The sequence below is a fragment of the Cetorhinus maximus genome, chromosome 29 (assembly GCF_964194155.1).
Source record: "Cetorhinus maximus chromosome 29, sCetMax3.hap1.1, whole genome shotgun sequence".
In the NCBI taxonomy this organism is placed as follows: Eukaryota; Metazoa; Chordata; class Chondrichthyes; order Lamniformes; family Cetorhinidae; genus Cetorhinus; species Cetorhinus maximus.
The window spans coordinates 8,440,308-8,454,436 of NC_135907.1; the positions used below are offsets into that span (position 1 = coordinate 8,440,308).

Genomic DNA, 14,129 nt, shown 5'->3' on the forward strand with positions numbered 1-14,129 from the left:
CACTGGGGACTGACTGTTGACCACAATGACCACAGTGGTGAGTGTCTTTTGTGCAGCTTGTGCAGTCCTGATTGAATATTGTGAAGCGATTGTGTACAATGTTCACAGTCGGGAATATCTGTTGGGAGGTGGTGTACGTGTAGTGTGTAAAGTGGCGACTGCTGTAAAACAGTTTGTTCAGTGGGACCTGTCAGTTGTCTGTTGACCACTCGCTCACGGACTGTGCACACACTTGCCACACAGTCATTGGCCATCTGCTCACTGACCACAGTCCTGACTGTGTTGTGTCAGATTGAATGTACAGTTGTGACTGACCATCTGTTGTGGAGTGGCGAGTGAACGGGTTGCAGACTGGAGCTGTCTATTGTGAACTGAGGAAGCAGTGGTGGCTGTCTGTAGTGAAGTTGGATATTCACAGTGTGCACAGAGGTGATTGGGTGTTAAAGTGGTGTATGTATAGTCACCCCTGTCTCATGAAGTACATGCGTAGATTGGTGATTGTGTGTTGTGCGCAGTGTCACTACAGCGGCTATCATTGTGAAATTGTGTGTATCACATGGCTGTCATGAAACGGTGCGTGTACAGGGTGTACAGTTATAGCTATCGGCTGTGAGGCGGTGACTGTACAATGGGGTTAGTCCACACACCATTAGCAAGTCTCCCTCTCGCACGCCATGAGTGAGTTTCAGTCTCACATACCAAACTGACATGAGCTATTATGACTATCGTCATTGTTTGCAACACACTTCAACAATCTACTTACTGAGCTCAAGGGTGTCGAATCAAGGGCAGTGAATATTCTCCCACAAAGAGAAGGTCATTGGGTGACCTAATGAAGGTCAAAACGTTTGGTAGGGCAAACTTTCCACTGTTTAGGGTCTGAGCACAAGGAAGATGGTTGTGGTTGTTGGAAGCCAAACACATCACCCCCAGGACAGTGCTGCAAGATGCCCTCAGTAGCCTAACCATCTTCATCTTCATCGATGTCCTTCCCTCCAGCATATGGTCAGAAGTGAGGACATTTACTGATGATTATACAACGTTCATTTCCATTTGTAATTCCTCCGATATTAAAAGCAATCCTTGCCCAAAGGCAGTAAAACCTGGACAACATTCAGGCTTAGGCTGGTAAGTGGTAAGTAACATTCATGCCACACAAGTGCCAGGTAATGACCATCTCCAACAAGAGCTGAAGCAGCTCCTTGACATTCAATAGGTTTACAATTGCTGAATCCCCACCGTCAACATCCTGGGGTTCACCATTGACTTAACTTGACCAGCCATATAAATAATGTGGATTCAAGAGCAGGTCAGAGGCTGGATGTTCTGAGGCCAGTAACTCACCTCCCAACTTCCCAAAACCTCTCCATCATCTCTAAGGCATAAGTCAGGAGCATGATGGAATATTCTCCACTTGCCTGGATAAGTGCAAGTCTAACAGCACCCAAGGCATTCGACACCATCCTGGAGGATGCAGCACACTTGATGGGAACTCCATCCGCCATCTTAAACATCCACTCGCTCCACCAACATTTTACTGTGGCTGCAGTGTGTGTACCATCTACCAGATGAACTGCAGCAACTCTCCAAGGCTTCTTTAACAGCACCTTCCAAACCTGCGACCTCTACCACCTAGAAGCACAAGGGCAGCAGACACATGGGAACACCACCACCTGCAAGTTCCCCTCCAAGCCACACACCATCTTGACTTGGAAATATATCGCTGTTCCTTCACTGTCACTGGGTCAAAATCCTGGAACTCCCTCCCTAACAGCACTGTGGGTGTACCTACACCACATGGACTGCAGCGGATCAGGAAGGCGGCTCACCCCCACCTTCTGAAAGGCAGTTAGGGATGGGCAATAAATGCTGGCCTTGCACATCCAATAAAAAAAAATGAATTAAAAAAAGTTTCCAATTGTTGGGGAGATTGAAACCAGTGGCCATAAATGTTAGCTATTCGCGAATAAATCCATTCCGGAATTAAAATGAAACCTCTTTATCCTCCTTTCCTCATCGTCATGGGGGGTTGAGCTGAATGGCATAGATGGATTTAAGTGGGAAGCTAGTTAAGAACGTGAGGGAGGGAGGAATATGCTGATGGGCTGAGGTGAAGAAGGGTGGGAGGAGGCTTGATCTGATCATAAACACCAGTATAGACCATCTTTTCCCACCTATTTCTTTTCCCACCTATTTCCAATATTTTTAAATGTATTTCCATCCATTGTTTTATCTCTACCTTTTAGCCTATTTCGATTCCTTCCCCCCACCCCCACTAGAGCTATCTGTACCTTGCTCGTCCTGCTTTCTACCCTTAATTAGCACATTCCTTTAGATAATATCACCACCTTCAACACCTCTTTGTCCTCTTGACTATGCCTTTGGTTATCTCCACCTATCGCTGGCCCTCTATCCAACTCTACCCCCCTCCCTTAAACCAGCTTATATTTCACCTCTCTTCTATTTTTACTTAGTTCTGTTGAAGGGTCATTCGGACTCGAAACGTTAACTGTGTTCCTCTCCGCAGATGCTGCCAGACCTGCTGAGTTTTTCCAGGTATTTTTGTGTTTGTTCCAGTATAGACCAGTCGGGCAGAATGGCCCGTTTATGGGTTGTACCTTTTTGTGGTGATTCCGTGGCTCGCACTGGATTGCTGACAGCTATTGAAGATATTTGGTAAATTGGGCACAGTGTGATATGGATGGAGAATTGAGTAACACCATTTGTTTCCTGGGAGAGAGAGAGAGAGAGACAATGTCCATAAATAACTAAAACATTCCAGCTTATCAGAATCCTTTCATGGTGATATATTTGGATGAAGAGCTATAAAATGAAAGCTAAAAATAGAACGTGTGCCTCGACCCAACGGGAAGTGTATTCAGAAACTTGAGCCCGTAATCCAGAGTGACACTCCGAGTGCAGTACTGAGGGAATGCTGCATTGTTAAAGCTGCTGTATTTTGGATGAGACATTTTTTTAAAAAAATACTCAGGACCCATCTGGGGAGTTCTTCCCAGTGTCTTGCCTCACGTTCGCCAACTCTAGTTGGGCATATTCCTGGAGGTTTCATCATGTGTCCACCCGCCCTACCCAGTTACTCAGCTTTGTATCCCCCATCTCTAACGTTTTAATAACAATGACTAAAAGTGTTTAATGCCCCTACGACTCAAGAGCCAGGGCAATCCTGGAGGTTTGGTAACACTTGTCCAGACCAATACTCTTCCTTCAACCCATGTCATTAAGAGCAGATGACTTGTTTCATTATCACATTGTTATTAATGTGATCATGCTGTGTGAAAATTGGCTACTTTGTTTCCTACATTACAAGGGTAACCATACCTCATTGGCGGTCAAGTGCTTTGGGACATTCTGAGGCTGTGAAAGGTGCTATATGAATGCAAGTCTCTCAATTTCTCGGAAAAAGGGTGCTCTCTCAGTCCATAAGAAAATGCCTGGGTTTCTGATGCGCCAGGATTGAGAGGTGTTTGATAGGCAGAGCTGGTGTTATTTCTGACCATAAACGTTGCCAGGCTGTCTTAGGGAAAGTAATTTCCAAAGGTGGGAACGTGGGGAGAGGGGAGAGGCAGTTAAAATGATTGCGGTGACCCTGAGGGGGTGCTGGGTCATGATTCTCTCCCTTTACCCCAAGATTATTTTGTCACCAATTTGTCATTACCAGGACTTCCTCCCCAACTCCTGTGACAGTATGGAAATGCCACATTAACCTCCCTCTCTCCCTCTTTCTCCCCCCCTACCCCTCCAGATTATTTGAGGAACACGGGGAAACCAAAGCTTTATTCCCCAAGTTTAAGGACATCCCCCTGGAACAGCTGGGGAACAACGAAGATCTCCGCAAACATGGCACCACCGTTCTCCGGGCTCTGGGCAATATCTTGAAACAGAAGGGCAACCATGGTGCCAACGTGAAGGAACTTGCAGACACTCATATTAATAAACACAAAATCCCACCAAAGAACTTCACTGTAAGTACTGCAAGACTGTACCAGAAAGTGTCAAATTGTTTCACCCACACTCAGTGAGTGTTCGTGGGCTATTGATTACGTTAAATATTTTCCGTTGTCACATTGAAACATAGCACAGAAGACGGCCATTCGGCCCATTGTGTCCATGCCAGCAAGAAAGAGCTAATGAGCCTAATCCCACTTACCTGCTCCTGGTACATAACCCTGTAGGTTATGGCACCTCAAGTGCATATCCAGGTGTTTTTCTAGCCTGATGAGGGTTTCTGTCTCCCTCATCCTTTCAGGCACTGGGTTTTGGACTTCACCATCCTCTGGGTGAAAATATTACTTCTCCAACCGCCCCCTAATCCTTTCGCCAATTTCTTTGAACTTATGCTCTCTGGTTATTGACCTCTCTGCTGAGGGAAAGAAGGACTTCCTATCGACTTTACCTACCTGCCTCATAACTTTATAAAGAATCAGAAATGAATCCTTGGTGTAGTTCTAGGAAGGCAACACCTCAAACCGAACCCAAGTTTAACCAGATAGTTCAGGGAGTGGATCTTGATCCTTCCCCAAGCCCCCACATCCCAATCTTTCCTCATCAGAAGAGGCTCCTGACAAGCCACTGCCCTGGGCAAACTCTCAAACCATTCCTAATTTGTCACGCGAGTCAGTGAGTGCGGGTGGGCGATTTGACAGGTCGTGTGCAGGATGGTGTCCTTTGTCTAACAGCCACATGCTCGCTCTCCAGAAGGAGGCACTGCTGAGCCACCAGGAGCAGGCTGACTTTGTTTTCACCAATCCAAGGGTACTGGGGCAAAATGTTACTATCCTCATGATTAGCAGCTTTTGATATGACAACCCCCCTCCACCCCTCCCCCCACCCCCCCACCCCCCCCACCTCCTCCCCCCCCACGCCCTACCTCCCCCCACCCCCCACCTCCCCCCTCCCCCCTCACCCCACATAACTTCAGATTCTGTTCTATAAGAAACTAATGCCGAGCTGAACGAGGCAATACCTGTTGATCTTACATTGAACATATGCATTTGCTAATACACTTACCGTGTATATTTTCTCCTAGTTAATCACCAATATTGCTGTGAAAGTATTGATCGAGATGTACCCACGTGATATGACTGGACCGGTGCAAGTTTCTTTCTCAAATGTTTTTAAAATCATCTGCTCTGACCTCGAGAAACTGTACAAGGATGCTAACTTCCAGGGTTAAAGAGAGTATTGCTTTAAAGATGCCACCCCTGAGTCAAGCTCACAGCTAACAGCACTGAAATTGTAATGAATAGTTTGCCAAAACAGCTTGGTATAGAGGCGGCTACTCAGTTTTTAATATTTACTTGGTGAATTCATTCACGATGTAATGAATGTGTGCAAATTGCAATTAGACAATTAAAAATTTACCCTAGCTTCTATTTGAATTCTCACCCATCCTTTCTGTTTGAAAAACCCCCCTAGCCAGGATTCCCAGGAAACTCTCAGCCTGAGGTCTAACACGTGGTGCCACTGAATTCCAAAGCTGGCACCAGGGTTCAGACTCTGTGGTTCCACATTAGAAGTTAGAACAGGGAGTAAAAACCTACACCAGTTATTCACCCACCGTAGCATTTACAATGCAACCAAACTCTAATCACCTGCTCTCCACACTGAGGCATGGAGGTAAAACATCAACTGACCTGTGGGGCCAGGAGATGTTAGCATAAAGGCTATTGATTTAAGTGGTTGGGGCAAGCAAAGTAGCTATGATTTAAACAACAGCTCCCACTTAGCACTCTCTGTAATCTTTTTTAAAAATTCATTCATGGGATGCAGGCATTTCTGGCTAGGCCAGCATTTATTGCCCATCCCTAAAAGAGGGCATTTATGAGTCAATCACACTGCTATGGGTCTGGAGTCACATGTAGGCCAGACCAGGTAAGGACAGCAGATTTCCTTCCTCTAAAGGGCAACCAGATGGGTTTTTACAACAATTGACAATGGTTGTCATCAGACTTTGAATTCCAGATTTTTATTGAATTCAAATTTCACCATCTGCTGTGGTGGAATTCAAACCCAGATCCGCCAGGGTGTTACCCCAGGTCACTGGACTAGCAGTGAGTGACAATACCACTACGCTACCGCCTCCCCTTGAGCATACGGTCTTTAAAACTTTGCTCCCATACCCTAACTCACACCAATACCCGTTCACCCAACAATCCTGCGTTCGCTGAGCTACATTTGGCAACACGGCCCAAGCCTGCTTCGTTGTTCAGTGAGACCATGGCTCAGTTTATACATCAACTCCAATTTCCCGCACTATCCCCAGATCCCTCGATTCCCTTAGTGCCCGAAATGAAGTTCATTTTTCCTGGCTTACAGTGTGAATTTGAACTAACACCAACTGGTACTGATGCAGGACTCCACGATTTAGCAAAGAACCCATTATACAGTGACGTCAAGATTGGCCCTTATTGTTTATTTTAGGGTTTCATTTTTAAATATTAATTACAGAAAGGGGTTTAATTGCCTAGATTATTTTAGCTGCTTCTGACTTACACTCTCAGCATTTTCAGAAATAGGGTCAAAGATAATTCCAATCTTAAAGAATGCTTGGAAGATGCCCTAACTGAGCAGATTGGACAATTTAAAAATTGTCAGTGCATTGCCTGAAGATAGTCACCATCTCTCTGAGATTGGCATGATGCCGGTGTAATCACAGGGGTATAGGTCTCCAAGCTACAAGTAAGCAGAAACAGTTCATCGTAACCGGGGCCCCCGGGTTATGGTAGCTGGGCAGCTACATTCTGCTTTTATTACATGGGGAGTCTTTAGCAATGTGCTAGGGATTGAATTCTTTGATCCTTCTCCTTTTGCATATGGAAACCGAGATCCAGTGGTGGTTATGCGCAACTCGTCACTGAGAGGCACCAGTAAGATATGGAAATTCCCAATTACGTCCTACGTTTATGGAAAATACATGTACAGCATGCCTGGGCTGTGAGAATAGTTTTGCTCACTCCAGCCCAAGACTTAATGGTTACAAGGAGCAGCAAGTCATACCTTGTACAATAGCCAATAGCACTACCCACTCTTAACAGGTATTCCGTCCCAGGTAAAAGTGTTTCAGGCAGTAAATGTAAATGGATGATGGTGGTGATTGTAAGTGTGTCCCCCCCTCCCCACCATGTAATACAATATACTGGTCAAGTAAAAAGTGGAAGCCAACAGCCACACATTGTGTAGAAGTATTCCCCCTGGCGATAGGGGCTCTTAAGGCAACTGGGATTGTTCTGATTAATTGCTAACTCATGTATTCCTTTATATACTGTGTCTTGCATAGCGTTGTACAATGGAGTGTCTCCACCCAGACTGAGGGGGGAATTAAAATGGTCAACTTGCCCCAGTGTCCATGACTGCAGGGAATTGGACTTCTGAGGATTGGACAGACTCCATTTGGATAGGAGTCTCATGCATAAAATTCACTGATCAAGCTGTACATGAAAAACCTTAATAAAGATTGCACTCTGCTGTACTGTGTAATGCAGGTTATTTAAAGCCAAACCCGCCTCGAAATACTTCACTTCTGCTGCATTCACTTAAACGTAACATTGGTTTAAATTATTTTCAGTTGGAGGGGCATCACATGAAATTTTGTTGCCCACCCATAGGTCAATGTGAATAATTCTGGTCACTTCTGTTTTCCAGGGCTATGTACCTCTACATAGAGCAATGGAGGTGTCAGCTGTGGCTCAGTTCATAGCACCCTCACCTTTGAGTCAGAAGGTTGTGGGTTCATGTCCTACTCCCGGAAACCAAGAACTGTGAATGTACTCGAAAGAGTTACAATCTGTGACTGTTGATAACTTGAAAGAGTTACATAGAGCAATGCACTCCCCATGATAGAGAGCATTGAACTCAGCACATATTTTGCTACTGGGTAAGGTAGCATAGTGGTTACATTAATAGGCCAGTAGTCTAGAGGCCTGAACGAATAATAATTTGGAGATGTAAGTTCAAACCCATTGTGGCAGTTTGTGAATTTGAATTGAGGATTCATGAAATAATTCTGAATAAAAAGTTACTCTGGCCTCACAACAGGGGAGATGGTGGCACAATGGTATTGTCACTGGGCTAGTAATTCAGAGACCCAGGGGTAATGCTCTGGGGAATTTGAATTCAATAAAATATCTGGAATTAAAAGTCTGATGATGACCATGGAACCATTGTTGATTGTCATAAAAACCCATCTGGTTCACTAATGTCCTTTAGGGAAGAAAATTTGCTGTCCTTACCTGGTCTGGTCCACGTGTGACTCCAGACCCTCAGCAATGTGATTGAATCTTAACTGCTCTCTGAAATGGCTTAGCAAGACACTCGGTTGTATCAAACCGCTAAAAACAAGTCAATATGGAATGAAACCGGATGGACCACCCGGCATCAAACTAGGCACCGGAAACGACAACAGCAAAGTCAATCCTGCAAAGTCCTCCTTACTAACATCTGGGGACTTGTACCAAACTCACAGAATTTTAACGGCACAGCAGGAGGCCATTCGGCCCATTGTGTCTGCACTGGCTCTCCAAATGAGCAATATGGCCTAGTGCCATTGCCCTGCCTTTTTCCTGTACCCCTGCACATTGTTTCTATTCAAATAATTATCCAATGCCCTCTTGAAAGCCTCGATTGAACCTGCCTCCACCACACTTCCGGGCTGTTCATTCCAGACCCGAACTACTCGTGTGAAAAAGTTTTTTCTCACCTCGCATTTGCTTCTTTTGCAAATCACTTTAAATCTGTGCCCTCTCGATCTTGATCCTTCTTCGAACAGGAACAGCTTCTCCCTATCTACTCTGTCCAGCCCCCTCATGATTTTGAACATCTCTATCAAATCTCCTCTAACCTTCGTCTCTCCAAGGAGAACAGTCCCAACCTCTCCAATCTATCCACATAGCTGATGTTTCTCATCCCTGGAACCATTCTTGTAAACCTCTTCTGCACCCTCTCCAATGTGTTCACATCCTTCCTATAATGTGGTGCCCAGAACTGTACACAATACTCCAACTGAGGTCTAATGAGTGTCTTATATAAATTCAGCATAACCTCCCTGCTCTTGTACTCTATGCCCCTATTAATAAAACCCAGGATACTATATGCTTCATTAACTGCTCTCTCCACCTGTCCTGCCACCTTCAGTGATCTATGCAAATATACACCCAGGTATTTCTGCTCCTGCACCCCCTTCAAAATTTCACCTCTTATTTTCTATTGTCTGTCCATGTTCTTCTTGCCAAAATGCATCACCTCACACTTCTCCGCATTGAACTTCATCTGCCACCTATCTGCCCACTCCACCAACTTGTCTATGTCCTCATGAAGTTCCACACCATCCTCCTCGCTGTTCTCAACACTCCCAAGCTATATATCATCCGCAAACTTTGAAATTGTCCCCAAGATCTAGATCATTAATATCTATCAGGAAAAGCAAGGGCCCCAATACCGACCCCTGGGGAACTCCACTACAAACCTTCTTTCAGCCCGAAAAATATCCATTGACCATTACTCTCTGCTTCCTATTTTTCAGCCAATTTTGTATCCACATTGCTACTGTCCTATTTATTCCATGAGCTATAACTTTTCTCACAAGTCTGTTGTGAGGCACTGTATCAAATGCCTTTTGAAAGTCCATGTACACCACATCAACTGCATTACCCTCATTGACCTTTTCTGTTACCTCTTCAAAAACTCCAGCATGTTAGTTAAACACGATTTCCCCATTAGAAATCCATGCTGGCTCTTCCTTATCAACCCATATTTTTTCATGTGACTACTAATTCTATCCTGGATAATTGTTTCTAGAATCCTGCGCACTACTGAAGTTAAACTGACCATTCTGTAATTGCTGGGCTTATCCTTACAACATTTTTTTGAACAAGGGTGTAATGTTTGTAATTCTCCAGTCTTCTGGCACCAACCCTGAGTCAAGGGAAGACTGAAAGGTTATGGCCAGTGCCCCTGCAATATCTACTCTCACTTCCATCATATCCTTGGATGCATCTCATTTATTAGTAAGAGAAATGATTTTAAGCACATACATATGTCTACAAATTACTACTATAATAGCTTCTAAATCCCCTACTTAATCTGACTCACAGTTACACTTTCGTTAAGGCAACAATAAGACACATAGATGTTAAAATACCCAGGCAAGGTGACACACAATACCCTGAACCAGTCAATTCAAAATGAGTTTTCTTAATTTCAGTTCTTTGAAAATAGCAGCTTGAGGCATAGATGCTGAAGGCTTTTCACACTTGTTAGATCTTAAAAATGCCCACCCTTACACACAGCTTCCACTCCTTTATACATATTTTCCCCTTTGAATGCAAACTCCCATTGTTTCACTATGTCTTTGGACTTTATCTTTCTGATAATAAAAATCTCTCATAGTACTAAGCTTTATCAGTAATCTTTGGGAAAAATAAACACACTGTTTCTAAACTTCACCTGGCTAAGTGACACATTTCACTCCTCCTTTGGAAACAATCAAGTCTGGCTTATTTAAAAATACAAATGGCCTTTCACCTTACATTCTAAACTTCCCCCATGTTTATATCAAAGCCTTCAGGCCAGCTGCCTTTAATCCAATCAAGTCTGTCACACACACATAGATACCATAGATACAATAAATTCCAATAACATTATTATATTTTCCTGACATGCCCCTTGAGAACTGAGTGGCAGAGGACATTTGAGAGTCAACCGCATTACTGTGGGTCTGAAATTACATGTAGGCTAGACTGGTTAAAGGACAGCTGATTTCCTTCCTCTAAGGGAAGCCATAGTGAGCCAAATGGATTTTTATGACAATTGATAATGTGACTTTTCATTCCAGATTTTTTACTGAATTCAAATTTTACCAAACCCATGTCCCCAAATCATTACACTGGGTCTCTGGATTACCATTATGCTACCACCTCCTCCAGTAACCTTCCCTCCATCAAAAGGCTAGAGTGGGGAGGTTTGCTGATAAATGCATAGAGTTCAGTCCCATTCATACTTCCTCAGATAGTGAAACAGTTCACATGCATCATGACCTGGACAAGATCCAGGGTTGGACCAATAAGTGGCAAGTAATATGCATACCGCACAATTACCAAACAGTGACCATTTTCAATAAGAGACCATCTAACTATTTCTGCTTGGCGTTCAATGGCATTACCATTGTTGAATCTCTCCCCCCCACCCCCCCACCACCCCACTATCAATGTCCCAGGGGTCATCATTGACCAGAAATTAATTGGACAAGCCACATAAATACTGTGACTGCAAGGGATCAGAGGCTGGGTATTCTGTAGCGAGTCCTGACTCCCAAAAGTCTTTCCTCTACCTAAACCTCCACCCCACAAGTCAGGAGTGTGATGGAATACTCTCCGCTTGTCTGGATGAGTGCAGCTCTAACAACACTCAAGAATCTCAACAGCATCCAGGACAAAGCAGCCTGCTTAATTATCACCCATCTGGAGTACTGTGTGCAGTTTTGGTCTCCATATTTATGGAAGGAAATATTTGCATTGGAGACATTTTAACGAAGGTTCACTAGATTGGTCCTCATCTCTTGATGAGAGGTTGAGTAAATTCAGTCCATATTGTCTGGAGTTTAGAAGAATGAGAGGTGATCTAATTGAAACATACAAAATTCTGACCATCTCACCTTGACATTCAATAGCATTACCATCATATCAACATCCTAGGGATTACCATTGACCAGAAACTGGACTGGGCCAGTTGTATAAATACTGTGGCTACAAGGGCAGGTCAGAGGCTGGGAATTCTGTGATGAGTAATTCACCTCCTGACTCCCCAAAGCCTGTCAACCTTCTACAAGGCACATGTAATGAAACGCTCTGCACTTGCCTGGATGAGTGCAGCTCCAACAACACTCAACAAACTTGACAACAACCAGGACAAAGCAGCCTACTTGATTAGCACCCAATCCACCACCTCCTTCTACCACAGACACATAGTGACAGCAGTGTGTACCATTTACAAGGTACACTGCAACAACGCAACAAGGCTCCTTCCACATCACCTTCCAAACCCATGACCTTCACCACCTAGAAGGACAAGGGCAGCAGACGTATGGGAACACCACCACCTGCAAGTTCGCCTCCAAGCCACACATCATCCTGACTTGGAAGTTTTATTGCCTTTCCATCACCATCTCTGGATCAAAGTCCTGGAACTCCCTTCCTAACAGCACTGTGGGTACACCACACGGACTGCAGCAGTTCAAGAAGGCGGCTCACCACCACCTTCTCAAGGGCAAGTAGGGATGCTAATAAATGCTGGCTTAGCCAGTGACATCCACATCCAGTGAAGGAATAAAGAAAGAAAAAAACCGAGAGGGTTGTGGATGTTCTATCATTGACTATAAAAAAGGCTGGAATAAGGCAGATTATTGGTCTCTCAGGGAATCAAGAGATATCAAGATGAGGAAGGAAAGTGGAGTTGCAGCCCAAGATCAGCCATGATAATACTGAATGGAGCAGCAGGCTTGATGGGCCATATAGTCTATTCCTGCTCCTATCTCTTTGTTCTTGTGTTTATCCACTATCTTAAACATTCACTCCCTCCAGCACCAACATAATGTGGCTTCAGTGTGTGCCATCTACAAGACGCTCTGCAGCAAACCCGCCAAGGCTTCTTCAACAGCACTTCCCAAGACCATGATCTCCACTACCTAGAATGATAAGGGCAGCACGTGCATGGGAACACCAACTCCAAGTAGCTCCAAGTCACACATCAGCCTGGCTGACTGACATCGTTGATGGGTCAAAATGCTGAAACTCCTACCTGATTACATTGTGGGAGTGCCTTCACCACGGGGATTGCAGTAGTTGAAGAAAGCGGCTCACCACCACCACTTTTTCAAAGGCAATTAGTGATCGGCAATGAATGCTGGCCTTGCCCATGAATGAATAAAATAAAAATCCCCTTCGATGACATTCAGTTGCCATCCTCCAAATGGTCCAAAAGAGCAGTCCATTATTCCTGGCTATACAATTGTTTGTTCCAAAGGGAAGTTCCCCTGGAACTGACGCTCTTTAGCAGAACAGACTGGTTTTAGTAGAGCAAATCAAAAGTGTATGGCAGAAATCAAACAAACAGAAAATGCTGGAAACACATGAGGTTCAACAACATCTAGGAGAACCAGCAGGAAAACATTTGGGGTGCAGACCAATGCTTCCTCTGAATTTTACCTGTACTGCACGGTTTAAGAACTCCTCTGAGCACTACATGGGCAATTTATATTTTAAAACAACAACACTTACAGCATATATGCAGCAATGTAAGTAAATAAAATTAATATTTATTGAACATGACTTACATTATTGCTCCTGTTTGTCTTTTTCAATTTTCAGTCATGGAACATTCTGTTAAGGTTGACATCTTTGTTTTGCATGAGGTAGGATTTTACCCATTTCGACCATCTTAAGAGGATAACTTCCAGTCTATTGGGAGACTTGGTTTTGATTTGATTCATGAAAGTGAAGCCACACTCGCAATCCACATAGGCTTGAAAGGTGCCAGATACATCAACCAACCCAGCCAACTCTGTAAACTGCTCTATTTTTAGGGTGTAAGCTATCATGTTAAGTAAATGTACAAAATACACATGCTTTAAGTTTATCTGCAATGATAAGCTTATAGTCTTTTGTACTGCTTGCAGATGGAGTTGATAATTGATTCATCGGTTGCACAGGTAGATTTAAGTCTACTTGGTACTTGTGAATGAGTTTACTGAAAATGTTCATACTGTAATCAGATTTGGCAGAAATCAGTACTTTGTCATCAAATGCAGACCACTCTTGCAGCTTATTTTCCAGAAATTGAGCATCTAAATATTCAGTCTCAAAACAGAGAATACTGACAGAGATGCCATTTCCTACTTCACTTTCTCACTCCATTGGGCTATTTTCTGAGGTACCAGGTATGCATTTTTTTATTTTTGACTTTTGCATCGCAATGGGCTTCAATAACTTTGAGAGTGTAGCACAGTTCAGACAATTGCCCCCTAACATCATTTAACATTGTCTGCAATATGTTACTATGGCTTTGTAGACTTTTTGAGACAATACTTTGCTATAGGATCATTATCAATGGCTTCCACC

The 14,129-nt window shown here is 43.8% G+C and overlaps 1 protein-coding gene across 1 annotated transcript in view; it reads left to right on the forward strand.

The window, feature by feature from the left end:
* The window catches only part of mb (myoglobin), a 10,453-nt gene extending 2,964 nt beyond the window's left edge, over nucleotides 1–7,489 (forward strand). The window contains exons 2-3 of the mRNA XM_078532086.1: nucleotides 3,764–3,983; nucleotides 5,048–7,489. Of these exons, the coding sequence (XP_078388212.1) occupies nucleotides 3,764–3,983; nucleotides 5,048–5,194 (367 nt within the window). The 3' untranslated portion in view covers nucleotides 5,195–7,489. The remainder of the gene's footprint in view (nucleotides 1–3,763; nucleotides 3,984–5,047) is intronic.
* Nucleotides 7,490–14,129: the final 6,640 nt, after the last annotated feature.